Source organism: Exophiala oligosperma (assembly GCF_000835515.1).
Source record: "Exophiala oligosperma strain CBS 72588 unplaced genomic scaffold supercont1.2, whole genome shotgun sequence".
NCBI lineage: Eukaryota > Fungi > Ascomycota > Eurotiomycetes > Chaetothyriales > Herpotrichiellaceae > Exophiala > Exophiala oligosperma.
Window position 1 is genome coordinate 1243109 of NW_015622819.1, and position 13935 is coordinate 1257043.

The 13935-nt window shown below is 50.3% G+C and overlaps 4 protein-coding genes across 4 annotated transcripts; 2 read left to right on the forward strand and 2 right to left on the reverse strand.

Annotated features, from left to right (window-relative positions):
- Window positions 1-726: 726 nt before the first annotated feature.
- Window positions 727-1819, forward strand: PV06_01917 (uncharacterized protein). The gene has a single exon (XM_016402553.1). It carries the CDS (start codon window positions 784-786, stop codon window positions 1702-1704), a length of 921 nt encoding a protein of 306 aa, XP_016266450.1. The 5' UTR covers window positions 727-783; the 3' UTR covers window positions 1705-1819.
- A 1353-nt stretch (window positions 1820-3172) lies between these two features.
- Window positions 3173-4227, reverse strand: PV06_01918 (uncharacterized protein; the record flags this gene model as incomplete). The annotated part of the gene is made up of 1 exon (XM_016402554.1): window positions 3173-4227. The coding sequence occupies one exon, from the start codon at window positions 4225-4227 to the stop codon at window positions 3490-3492; it is 738 nt and encodes a 245-aa protein (XP_016266451.1). The 3' UTR covers window positions 3173-3489.
- A 4035-nt stretch (window positions 4228-8262) lies between these two features.
- PV06_01919 (uncharacterized protein) lies at window positions 8263-10467 on the reverse strand (the record flags this gene model as incomplete). Its single annotated transcript, XM_016402555.1, has 1 exon — window positions 8263-10467. The coding sequence occupies one exon, from the start codon at window positions 10465-10467 to the stop codon at window positions 8332-8334; it is 2136 nt and encodes a 711-aa protein (XP_016266452.1). The 3' UTR covers window positions 8263-8331.
- A 1165-nt stretch (window positions 10468-11632) lies between these two features.
- PV06_01920 (uncharacterized protein) lies at window positions 11633-12148 on the forward strand (the record flags this gene model as incomplete). The annotated part of the gene is made up of 1 exon (XM_016402556.1): window positions 11633-12148. One exon carries the CDS (start codon window positions 11633-11635, stop codon window positions 12146-12148), a length of 516 nt encoding a protein of 171 aa, XP_016266453.1.
- Between the last annotated feature and the right edge of the window lie 1787 nt (window positions 12149-13935).

A 13935-nucleotide genomic window follows, 5' to 3' on the forward strand; every position in this document is an offset into this window, starting at 1 on the left:
GATGGAAGAGAGAGGACAAGAATGAGACCTGCGTCTGTTTATATAGATATTTGGCAGACAGAGGAGCCCCATCCCATGAGGATCTGTGGACCTGCCTGCATGCGAGGCATATTCGAGGAGGCTGCTCGCGTCTCCAGATTCCGCACCTACGTTATGGAGGAAAAGCATGGAAGTAGACCACTCAGAAAAGGAGGTTGGATGAATTACCTTTCGATATTATGGGCTCATCTTGACTATCGCTTTGCGATGGACATGATCTGCGACCTTGTGATGCCTTGTTCAGTGGCGAAGAAGTTTTTTTGTTGAGAAAATGAGGGGGAAGTCTTCGGCGCATCTTTGTGATCACCTCATTCCGCGCTCTATCCAAAAACAAAAACAAACTAGGACGTCAGTAGTGATCATTCATCATGTTTGCGGAGGAGATCAGCGAGATGCGATCTAGACGGGGATCATCTGGGGACTTTGAGTTGCGCAGAGCACATAACTAGTATTGTTGCTGCAAAGTCATAGGAAGACCAGACATTAAATGAATGCAGGTGTAGGTTAGGATTTGACGGACTGTACCGCGCAGATGTCGTGATGTTGTGATGTTGATGTCGCGCGACGTCGCAAACTTAGGCGCCTCAGGCTCTACAAGGTAATGCTTGGCGCTTCTCGGGGCGGCATTGGATGTGGATTAGTCACGATATCTGTCATCTTCAAGATACTTGCAACTAGTTAACCATTCTTTGTTGACGTTCTGTCTTCCGCAGCGAAACGGCGGTTGATGCTGACGATAGATTCATGAATAGGCTTTTCTTCAACACAACAATCATTCGATCATTTCAATCGTCCGGAACCGCTTTCTTTTGCCTGGTTCGGCCTACACAAGCACGACATCTCTCGATTATGCCTGCTGCAAAGGACTCCCCCACGATTAAAGTATTGATGCTTCATGGCTACACTCAGAGCGGACCACTGTTCCACGCGAAGACGCGGGCCATGGAGAAACACCTGCAAAAGGCCTTTCCCGGACTTTCTTTGAGCTATCCTACAGGCCCCGTACAGCTTAGGCCAAAAGACGTGCCCGGTTATGATCCAACGTCAAGTGACGATCCTGACAGCGTTGAAGCATACGGATGGTGGCGTCGTTCGGACACATCGGATCCGCCAGAGTATGTTCGGTTGGAGGATGGTCTAGAAACTATCGCCAAGGTCCTCGAGACCGAAGGCCCTTTTGACGGGGTGATCGGATTTTCACAAGGCGCAGCGATGGCCACCATGGTGGCCTCTTTGCTAGAGGGCGAATCTCGAAAAAAAGCATTCGAACAGGCAAGGTCGAAATCACCACTGGCAATTCCTTACCCTATGTCATTCGAGCGTCTCAATCACCCGCCTCTCAAATTCGGCGCGGCATATTGTGGGTTCAGAGCGCCGGGCGAGAGATACAGAGGTTTCTACGAGGCACCTCATGTCCAAACTCCCTTTATCCATTTCATTGGCAGTCTCGACAGCGTAGTTGAGGAGGCGAGGACACAGGGACTGGTTGATGCTACTGGAGGGGAAGGAAAGACGCAGGTCATCATGCATCCTGGTGGCCATTTTGTGCCGAGTGGAAAGCAGTACCTCGATACTATCGCCGCTTTTATCAGGGAGAAAATGTCATCGCAAACTGTGGACACAGATCAGGACGAAAAAGTAGAGGATATGGATGTGCCATTCTGAGTCAGATCTTGTGTACCACCTCATATATGCCAGACGTTCATAGATGATACCCCCATAGACAAGATCTAGACTTAAGAGGCCCTGGGAAATGGATGTGTTCAAAGATGACTCTTTGATGAGGCGACGACGAATAGGCAAATACATCTGTGCCTACGGTGATTGGCCGGAGGAGATGAAATTCTTTATCACGTGATTAAATGTAGCTTAAAAAAGTTTAGCGTGTCGGTTGCCGCCAAGACTGCGCCAAAATCCAGACGGTTCGCACACTTCTTCAACCCCCCGACCATTTCTACTCTTGACCAACCATCATTTCACTCGACATCGTCGCAGCTACAATCCTTTTTTGAGTAATCCAGCACTCATCTTCAAGCGAAAGTCTCGAGTCGAATTAATCAAGCCGTCAAAATGGTATGCACAACTCTACAACACTGCCACAAATCAATGATTGCAAAATTCTCTTTACTCCGCCTTGGTGGAAGCACACGATCAGGTGGCAACCACCATCACTCTCAATGCCATCGCAATCAATCATGAAAATTCATGCTGAGAAATTTCTGTATAGGTTCTCGCAGTCGATCTCCTAAACCCAACGCCTCAGGCTGAGGCCCGCAAGCACAAGCTCAAGGTACGACTATTGTGAAGAACAGTATTGGAACAAAATCTAACCTCAAGTTGTCAAGACCCTCGTCCCAGGCCCCCGATCATTCTTCATGGACGTCAAGTGCCCCGGCTGCTTCACAATCACCACCGTCTTCTCGCACGCCGACTCGGTCGTCCAGTGCGCAGGCTGCCAAACCGTCCTCTGCCAACCCACCGGTGGCAAGGCCAGACTCACAGAGGGCTGCTCTTTCCGAAGAAAGTAGACGAACCAGAAAATGAAAATGATTTGATGGGCATGTTTTTTGCTTGATAGAAGATGGATTCCCAGACTCCCCCTTGTCGCCAGATTCACACAAAATGATTTGGAGTTCCGGATATCTTGCAAAAGAAGACTTTTCACACACGCATGGCGAGGAAACCTCTTGTGATTAACGACAAAACAAGACAGCACGATCTTGCTGTTCTACTCTTTTTCGACCAAATGGATGGGGAATGCTTTTTTTCTGCAAAACAAGAACGAAAAAAGTCTTTCAGTGCTTGGGATGATGGGCAGAGGCTTGCGGGATCCTGCATGAACATACACTTCTCTTTTTTTAGCTTGTGATGTGAGGACGGCAGATCTTGCATGTTGATGAGGCCTTTGACCTAGCGTTCAAGGCTCAATCATGGTGCATTCGTGGATGGTTCATGTACATTTAGTCCATGGGCAATCAATAAAAAAATCTTCCAAAAGCATCTTGTGGTTCTGTTAAATTTTTGTCATTACTCGTACAGGGTCTAGTTTGTAGTTTCTCGTCAGCGCCAGCTTTGGCTTCAGCAATATTGCCGACACCTCTAATGTGGCAGTAGTTCATTTTTGGTTCACTCCTGCCTGGGTCGTACTTGTGCTTGAACTTCCACCCCGAGGTAAGATCAACCGTGCAATATCCCTCTCCAGCGACACCAACTTCGTAGCCAACTCGATAGGGTAGTCCGGTGAGATTCATGGCAATGAAGGCCATAGGTGAAGACAGTTGAGAACACCACGCCGGGTATCCTGTCGTTGGTATTGGTGTGGCATGTCACCAGTGATCCTCTCTCACAACCATACTCTTTGCACATAACCACCCTCTCAGAGTCATACCTTTGGTGCTCGGTAGTAATTCTCTCTTGCAAAAAACAAATCCCACCCTTTCTGGTTGGTCTTCATCCACGTTCCAAATCCCCCATTATTCGATTGACGAGCTTCTTCTGCTCCTTCTCCTTCAACTCCGACTCGTCCATCTCCCTCAGACACCTACCGACGGCGCAAACGCCTCTGACACCGGCCTCGGCACACTCGACCCAGACCTTGCCGTTGCAGCCCACGGCGATCTCGAACCCGCCCGGCAACCTCGAACCCATTTCATCCAGAGCCACCACGCCGACCTTTTTCAACAACCGCTCCGCCAGGCCGGGACTCACGTCAAACACCATCCCGTTCGTCAAAGGTCCGAGGCCGTCTGGTTCCGCCTTTCCCGTACTCGGGTTCACGCAACTCAACTCCACCTCCATGTTCTTCTGGGCCGACACGACTTTTGCGTACACCAAATCGTTCGGTTTCAAGTTGGGTCGGGTTTTCTTGGTGGCGCCCTCAAACGCCAACTGTGGGAGTATGGCCGGCGGCGAGTGGGCGTTGATGTAAACGTGGAAGTAATCAATCGAGGAACCTCGCACCTGGGCGATGACCAAGTCTCCCGCTTTGGGAACGTATCTCGCGTCGGGAGCCGATACCTGCGCGGCTTTTTTGCGGTAATCCACTTCCAGTAAACCACCTATTGTGGCCGTGTATTCGTGCGTCGTCGGGTTTGGTCTCAGGCCTCGACCTATTTTGCGTTTTTGTGATGTTGGTAGTTGATTGCTCGCGACAACGTCCCCCGGGAGGACGATTTGTGTCGTCGCCATAACTGTTTGTATTCTTGCAAAAACAGCAAAACCAGTAATAAAACTAGATGCTCTTGAGACTCTTTTGGATTCCCGTTTGGCAGGACCTTTACGAGGGTGGTTGTTACCACGAAGTAACAGAAACAGAGACGCCAAGACCAGGTAAATCTGATATTGAAGGTAGAAACTCTTCTTTGGGGATGTGGTTGTGCCGCCCTATCAACTCGAATGATGTTGGAGAGAACAATTTCTTGCGCTGCTTTACGCGCCAAGATGCCCCTTTAAATAATCTATTCGCTTCATTGCCCCTTCATCATCGGTGCCCTCGAGTACAAACTGTGATCTTATCCTTTTGGTTTCTTGCTCTATCCTGTTCGAAAGCAGTAAGCTTTTGGAGCTATGCGGATACAGAGTGTGTCTAAAGAACCTTATGGTGTGGTGTTGAAGCTACTTGATTGAGCACGCTGTATACACAACAGTCATCTTCTTTCACGCACATTACGCCTCAAGCCAGCGTGATATTGTACGTCGTGCCCTTTACAGACTTGAGATGCACAAACTTGCCCGATCCCATACCCTCGATCTTGATGGAGGTGGCATTCTGGCTGTTCAGGCTCCCGATCGCCGCTTTCCCAAGGGTCACGTACGCCTCCTGGCCCAAGTTCGAGGTGATGCTGGCACCGGTGAGTGTGCCCTTACTCGACCAGCTCATGTCGACTTGGAAGCCTCCTCGCGCGACGAGACCAGATACCGAACCGCCTCCGTTGGCTCCCCAGGCCGGCGGAAGGGTCGGGAGGAGTCGGATCAGAACCGCCTTGTCCAGGTCTCCGGTGTAAGCGGCTCTCAGTCCGTTGGCAGTGGTGCCATTTGACATTGTCGCCACGTTCTCGTGACTCTGGAGCAAAGCTTCTACGACACCGGCTGGAGTGCCAAAGTTACCGTCGATCTGGAACGGTGCAGGGTACCCGTAGTTGAGCAGAGAAGTATTGAAGGTGCAATTGTTGAGCTGGTTTACAAAGTAGTCGTGTACGATGTCGGTGTCGTACGTCCTTGCGGCGAGGGCGACTGTCCAAGCGCGAGGCCAGCCGCAGGAACCGCCGCCATTACTGTCAAAAAGCAACTGTCAGGATGCAGATTCTCCACATAACAACAGATCCATTTTGTTCTCTTCTTCTCTCTCATGTGGGGAAAGAGGATGGTTTGGGGAACTTACACGAGACGATGGTTCAAACTCGTCAATGCAGCATTGAAGGTGGTCGTATTGGATGCCGTGATCCGTCCGAGAGGGTAGAGACCTACGAGATGGGACATGTGACCTATACCTGGCAGAGCCTGTTGTTTTGTTTATTGTCAGAACCAATCACCGAAACTCCCAGTGCTGTTTCTGAAATGATAAGAGCCGAAAAGAGGGGGCTTGAGACTTACCTCTTCGAAATCCTCGATCCACTCCGCGATACCATCATACTGATTCAATCTCAGTGGAGGCAGCTTCGCCCTCATGGCGGTGACCTGGTCTGCGAAAGCGGTGTCATTGGTGATACCCAGCGCATCTTGTGCCTCGAGGATGAAACCAAACAGCTCCCACAGAAGTGTGTTGTCGATGGTCGGCCCGGCGGTGATGGACACCTGTTGCTTCGAGGCGTTGGGGGCGTAGTAGATGTTCTCTGGCGAAAGGGATGGGTTCGTGACCATGTAGTCTCCCCAGGGGGTCAAAAAGTCAAGGGCAAACTCCGCGTTGGCCTTGAGAGCAGGGTACATCCGCTGCAACATGGCCGTGTCGCCCGTGAACCTGTAGTGCTCGATTACGTGCGTGATCAGCCACGTGGCTCCCATGGGCCAAAACGTCGACGAGAGGTAGTTATCCTGAGGAGCAGAGTCTCCCCAAAGATCGACGTTGTGGTGAGATACTGTTCCGGAACAATTGTACATGTCTCTGGCCACCTCCATCCCCTCGGCCGTCATGGTTTGGATCAAGTCGTGCAAAGGCCCAACCAGGTCGGACAGTCCTGCAATATTCGAAAGAGTCAGACAATGAATTGGTAGAACGAAAGAAAAGGAAAAGGACTGAATTGTCAAGTTAGTGGATGCCTGCCTTACCTGTGGTCAAACTGGGCCAATAGTTCATCTCTGAATGCTGTTGTTAGAAGACATAACCACAATACTTGTCGTCTCACTTACGTAGATTGATATTGATCGTATACTTGGACCCCCACATCGGATCGAAATCTTCACTCCATATACCCTGGAGATTAGGAGGCAGGGTTCCATTTCGCGAAGTTGCAATCAGCAAGTATCTCGCGTACTGAAAGTACAACACGGACAGTTCCGGGTCGAAGCTCTTTGGCTTGATCGCAACCATTCTCGCCGGAGTCGACATGTTTCTTTGCTTCGCCAACGAAGTCCCAAGGTTCAGCTGGAGCCGGTCGTAATATTGTTTGTAGTCTTCAACGTGGTCCGCGCGGAGGGTGTCGTACGTGTCTGGAGAGAACACCCCGAGGTCCTTGAGCACCGCACTTCGGGTGTCATTGGTCCGGACGGTTGTGTGTGCAGAGATATAGACGTACGCCTCGTCTGCACCGTCACACAGAACATAGTCTCCCAGCGTAGAGACCCTTCCACCGGTCGCAACGACCCTCGCACCAACCGCAGAACCGATTGAGTTGGCCCCTCCGCTGCGGCTACCCATCACTATGGTATTGCCGTTGACTGGTTGTGAGTAGTCTTCCCAGCGGTTGAGAGAGGCCTCATCTCTGTCAAGATGGATGTTGAAGTTGATGGAACCAGGTTCACTCGCGTTGAGACGGATGACAATGATGTCGGCTGGGTTGCTCACCAGATATTCACGCTGGAAAGAGATGTTGGAGTTGACAAAGTACACTCCGGCGGTGGCGTCGGCCAGGTCGAGCCATCTCTCGTAGTTGGTGATGTTTCCCGTCACGTTCTGAGCCAGGGTCAGGTATCCAAGTGGCTCGTAGTGTTGGGTTGAAACAGGCGTTCCCACGTAGCCCAGACTCCCAAGTTCCTGTGCCTGTTGGATGTAGCCTTGCCGAACTTGTGCCTGCATCCTTCCCACGCTCTGTACGGCATCAGGGTTGACACGACGGAGCAGGGGACCAGACCAGTACGAATCCTCGTTCAAGGTGACGTGGTCAGACGTCACATCACCCGTCGAGATGGCACCGAGTCTGCCATTCCCCAACGGGTACCCATCAGTCAGATTCAATCCTGCCTCATCAGCCCAGATGCGTGATGGAAGAGCAGAAGAGTTGGGAGGTCGAACAGCTGCTGTTAGTGCTGGGCTTGACAGAATAAGCAACGAGGCAGCGACCCCAAAGACCTTTGTTACTGCCATCATCGCCAAATATTCTTGGAGTTGGTGGTCTCGATATCGAGTCTCAGAGACTCGCACCTTACTTGGCCACTGTACCTTTTGTACCTATCCATTCAACGCTCGGTCACGTCGTCCAGTGGAATTGATTCTCAAAAAATTCCCGCAGGTTAAATTGTAGATCCTTTCATGGTACATCTACTATTTTCCTGGATCAATATATCAATGAAAACTATACCTTTTAGCCGTAGGTTCGGATTTATCCCGAGTGGGGACGTGAAACATAGGGATTGTCATGAGCAGCAACATTGTCGGAACTTTCGGTCACAAGTTGCAAACTTCAGCGCTGATCGCCCGGTGGACAAGTCCTTTTCTATGATCAGGTACAGAGCAAGCTTCTTGGCTAAAAGAATCAATTACCACACCGCATTGAAAAGGCCATATATATAGTCCCACGGTTGAATATAGCTACCCGGAAAGGCGGTCAAAGGTGGAGAAAGAATGGCTTTCAAGTCATTATATTGGGGATGTCTATAGTTGGCTCGGACTTGGTCAGATTCTGGGGATGTATGCCGCTTTTACCCGATGAAATAGCACTCCTAGGTTATAGTAGTGGTCGGAAACGAATATATGAGCCTACACAGGAAGGACAGGTTGAAGCCCTCAATGAATATTCTCTCCCTTTGTCGATTCTAGCACACCCGCGCCTAAGGGGAACGACCTCGGTCATTACTGGCTCGTATATACTCGTCTTCCAGATCTCAAACAGTCTCATCACCGTCGTTGCTGCTATATGACTATTGAGGCTGGGGCCACTCGTCCATCATATACTCACTTCCGGTCAATTCAAAGTCCCATGTCGTCTGCGTTGGCACATCCACTAGTAGACTGTAGCTCCCGGGGTAAAGTATCTGATTGCCGTTCTCGTCGTACCTTGACAAGGAGCCCAGCGTAATATTCAGATTAGCTGTCTGGCTGCTCCCCGGCTCGATCCCAAACAGTCTCTGGTACGCCACAAGAGACTTCAGGGGACGTGGCGTAGGTCCATATTCACCAGAGATGAAGGCCAAGCCAACAAAATCAGAGCCAGTAGTACCGGTATTAGTGACGTTTATGGTCACGGAGGAGGATGAAGCTCCAGATGGCCGGAAGGGACACTGGTCGATGTGGCTGTATGTGGCAAAATCGCAGGCAGAGACAAGGGCATTAATGTCGAAGGATGAATTTGAGGGGCTGTTAATGGCAGTAGTGAAATTGGTGTAATGTAGCCCATAACCAAATTCCACAGTAGCGTTGTCGAACCATTTGTACGTGCGTCCAGGGTTGCCGGTCTGTGGATTGGGCCGCAAGTTCATGTCCGTCATAGCTACCTGGTGGATGTAGTCAACAGGATATTGAGTTACAGGCATCCTGGCGGCAGGTGCCACCTTGCCTGTGATTACGTTGATGAGTGCCTCTCCTCCAAGCATGCCAGGGTAGCCGGCCCAGACAACTGAACTCACGTTGGGGTTACTGAAGAATGCAGAGTCGTCGACTTGCTCTCCCATGTGTGCAACAATCAGGGGCCGACCAAGAGTTGCCAACATCTCGACAGCATCGATCTGTAGGTTGTCCCACTGAATAGTGTTGCGGTCTTCGCCTTCCGCAGCAGCTTCATTTGTGGCGTCGATCCACAGGATAGCATCCGCTTGGGTATCAATAGCGCGAATCATTGGAGATTCATACCACTGAACGACGATGAGTTCGATGTTGGAGACATTTTGCAGGGCCATCCATGGCGAGATTAATGTCCTAGCTGGACCAGCGTAATTTCCCTGTAGTTGTGTGGTCGCGTTGATCCAGCCACCAGCGAGGAGGAGTGTCATATTTCGGTCTTCTGGAGGAGCCAGAGGAAGTGTACCATCATTCTTCAAAAGAACTATGCCCTCTTCAGCCACCTTGAGGGCAAGGCCTTCAGCTTCAGGTGTAGAGACATTTTCCCACGTCAGAGATCTCCAGGGTGTATCTGGGGGGTCAAAGTAGCCTGCCTTGATCAGCCCTGAATATAGGCGTAGGAGAGCGCGGTCTAGAGCTGATTCTTGGATGAGACCCATTGCCAGCGCAGAGGGCAGATAAGTAGGATTGTAGAAGCCGCAATCCACATCGACACCGCTATTTAGGGCGGCTGCCACAGTCTGCTGCCTTGTGTCGAAAGCATGATGGTCTGTGAACATGTTTTGAATGGCTGTGCAGTCGGACGTGATGTAGTTCTCATCTGCGGTCCAGTTCCAGTGACCTCGAAGGATAGAGTCAATGTTGTATGAATTGGCGCATGCAGGCACACCATTGACGGCATTATATGAACACATGATAGAGCCAACCTTGGTGTCCCTGGCGCACTGTTGGAATGGCTGCATGTAAAACTCGCTCAACTCTTGAGTGGTGACTATTGCGTTGAACCCATAACGATTGTTGCCTTGCCAGCCCTCCAAATCGTACGCGGCGAAGTGCTTGCAAGTGGCAATGATCTTGTATGGTTCAGGATTGCGACCCCCCTGAAGACCCGTGACAAGATTGTCAATGTAGCGCTTGACCACGTAAGTGTCTTCTCCTGGTGTTTCCTGACCACGGCCCCAGCGTGGGTCGCGAAATGGATTGATATCTGGCGTCCAGTAGTCAAGACCAGATCGATTGGCATTGTTGTAAGCTCGTGCCTCAGTACTGATTGCATTTCCAATGGCGTAGTATAGATCATCGTCGAAAGATGCAGCCATCGTTATTGCCTGAGGGTAGGACGTTGCATATGACCAGTCGCCTGAATCACTGAAGTTGACTCCAGGAGCGGATGCGACACCGTGGAGCGCTTCTCCCCACCAATTATAAGATGGCAGGCCCAGCCTTGGAACACCTGGAGAGTTGTTGTGTGTCAAGTTGAGCTTCTCGCTAACTGTCATGGCACTAACGAGTGCTTGGGCTCTTTCTCTTGTTGACAAGGCCGTGTTACACACGGAGTTGTTTGCAAGGGGACCATGACGGCAATCTGGGTATTCCTGTGCCAACACTAGAATTGGTAGCAATGCTAGTAATAAGAGCATTGTGGTTGGGAACTCTGTAGTATAATCTTTTTAAAAGGGTACTTCTTGTGACCATCAACTGAAGATAGCCGCGAGCCTCGCTTTTGCGATTCTCTCAATGGCTTAAATATCGTAGTACGAAGCCCGAATCAATTGAGCCGGCAGGGCTCCATCGATAGAAGAATAGCCGAAATGGAAGTGGTACAAGATACCTTGGTAGGAAACATAGCGGACCTGGCAATATGAGAGGTGAAATTCGTGAGGGCCATGAAGAGCTGCCGAATGAAACATCCTAGCCATACCTCATGACGCTTGTATCGAAGTATCGAAGGTGGACCCCGCTGCCTCTATCGTCTTGCAGTAGGATCATCATCTAAGAGGTGAAGCTCTGTACAACGGACCTACAAAGGCCAGTAAAGACCCAGGAGGACTCTGTCCATGATCAGTCGACCCTGGTCGAGACATCGTAAGATTCCTACTGGGCTGGAAGAATTCATCATCCCCGCATGTTGTGGGGTGACTTTGTAAGTATTCATACGTATAGATCTTTCGAGGTGTTTAGCCGGCACTTGTCCTCTCCCAGGAAGATCTGCCAAACAGCCTGCGATGTTAGCATTCTTTTCCTGTCAGGTTTAAAATCCTCGGAAGTTACATTACTCAGGACTCCAACTCGATTGAGGGTAATCAAGTTTTAGGTGCTGGAGCCGAATACGAGAAGTGTTACTTTATTATCCGTCAGTTCGCCGGTCATCTCCACGAGTTAAAGATACTGCATTGGAATGTAAGGATGTTCATTCCGATCCGTGCTCTCCCTTGTGAAGAGCACGGTCGAGTATCAAGTCGACCACCGTTCATTGATGCGGCACAATGCCTATACCAAAGTTGAAGTCCCCACTTTATCATGTTGTCACTGCACACCTGAAATAAGCCGCCGGCAATTTCGCCATTGACATGCGACCGCGTCTCAGAACAACAATATATCTTTTCAATACCCACTGCGTGTCGTAGTTGATTCAAACCTACATAATTGTCACCAGCACTCAGCATGGCTGATACTAGAGAAATCTGCTGGCAGACTCCTGACTTGACGATAATCCTGACAATTGAGGCTGACCAAATTGTCCGGTTGAAGGAAATAAAACCCGTCAACGAGAAAACGATTTCGCCAAGATCAAGCCTGTTTTCAGAGTCATCTTTACCACTCACAGAGATACGTCTGGCTGGAGAAGGTACTGATGATACAAAGAGTTCAAAGACGCTGGTCTGTGGAGCCGTCACGAAACGACTCAAATATCGAAGCCATCAAGAATCAGCCAGTGACCAGCAACAGTTCCTGGAAATCACGTCTCATGACGATGTTTCAAAGCTGACTGTTACCGCGACTCTTGTAGCTTATACAGGAACTCCAGTCTTGCGTTCTTTCGCCAAGGTCCAAAATGAGGGAGACAAGAATATTATTCTCTGTCAAGTGACTTCACTAGTTGTGGGTGGTTTGACAGGAGGTAGTCGCGAATGGTTCCATGACTACGTAGCCTCAAGCGCAACGAACACTTGGTTCTGAGAAGCACAATGGCATGACCACGACTTGCCGAGCATTGGCTTGGATAGTATTGGCGTTTGCGAACTAAATCAAGGTCACCTGGCCGGCCACACCAGTTGGTCTGTGTCAAATCGTGGTGGATTCTCCACAGGCGGTATGCTTGCAATGGGAATGTTGAAGAGAAGAGACGGTCAAGATACATGGCTGTGGCAGATCGAAAACAATGGATCGTGGAGGTGGGAGCTAGGAGATTTCAAGGAAGACGTTTATGTTGCCATCAGCGGCCCTAACGATTTCAACCACAGTTGGAAGGAATGTCTGCGACCTGGGCAGACGTTCACTACAGTACCATGTGCCATCACTCATGTTCATGGGGGAATCGAGGAGGCTTTTGGAGCATTAACAGACTACCGAAGACGCATACGACGGAAACATGTGGACAACGAAAAGCTTCCTATTATCTTCAATGACTACATGAACTGTCTGATGGGTGAGCCGGACGAAGAGAAGGTCAAGGGCCTTATTGGACCCGCGTCTTATGCTGGCGCCGAGTATTTTGTCGTTGACGCTGGCTGGTATGCAGACACGACAGACTGGTGGGATAGTGTCGGCGAATGGAAGCCTTCAAAGAAACGATTTCCAAACGGATTCAAATCTGTTCTCGATGCCATTCATTCAGCGGGTATGACGCCAGGGGTCTGGCTAGAACCAGAAGTCGTGGGAATCCGGAGCAACATCCTGAAAGAACTCCCTGACGAGGCCTTTTTCCAAGAGAACGGAATACGTACAGTAGAGAAAGGCCGATACCAACTCGACTACCGTTCCCCAATTGTGCGCCAGAGAATGGATAGGATTGTTGACGAATTGGTTTTGGATTACGGTGTTGGGTATTTCAAGTTTGATTACAACATTGACATTATCTACGGCACAGACTTCGATGCATTCAGCTCTGGCGCAGGAGCACTAGGCCACAATCGCGCCTATCTAGATTGGGTGAGTAAGATTCTTGATCGTCACCCCGGGCTGGTGATCGAGAATTGTTCGAGTGGCGGGCAGCGGCTTGACTATGCGCTTCTTGCCATCCACTCGGTCCAGTCAACAAGCGACCAGCAGGACCCTGTCCGCTACGCAGCTGTGTCTACTGCAATCGCGACAGCCGTCACGCCGGAGCAAAGTGCCTCCTGGGCCTACCCCCAGCCAGAGTGGAGCGACGAAATCAACGCACTGACTGTAGTGAACAGCTTGATGGGTCGCGTTCACCTTTCTGGAGCCCTGCACTGTCTCAGCAAGTCACAGCTGTCGCTTGTCCGCGACGGGATGAATGTTTACAAACAATTCAGATACGACATTAAAAGCAGTAAGCCGTACTGGCCACTGGGACTGCCTGGATGGCACGACAATTGGTTGGCTGTTGGACTCAACGCGGGCTCATGCCAATATCTTGCAGTTTGGCGTCGAGGGGGTGATGTTTCCTGTTCTTTGCCGATATCTGTTGCGAATGGGAAAACCACCTTGGCAGCAGAACTACTATACCCGGCGGGGTTCGACGGAGATTGGACTTGGGATTCAGAGAAAGGGGAATTGAAGGTGAAGTTACCGTCAACTATCTGCGCAAGGCTATTGAGGATCAGCGAACGGCCATCGGCCTGAGCAATATTCGGGATATCTCGTCCCAAGTCGAAACAGATCGTAGCAGGACTTGAGGTCACGTTTGTCGGGAAAACAATGACACCGGAATGTGGCATGAGTACATAACAAAATCAGCTCATTTCCGTGAGGCATCTCACTTGATCATACCAAACCTATCT

Excerpts from the sequence above, each read along its gene's own strand:
- PV06_01917 (XM_016402553.1), top strand. The coding sequence starts at position 784 with ATGAATAGGCTTTTCTTCAACACAACAATCATTCGATCATTTCAATCG.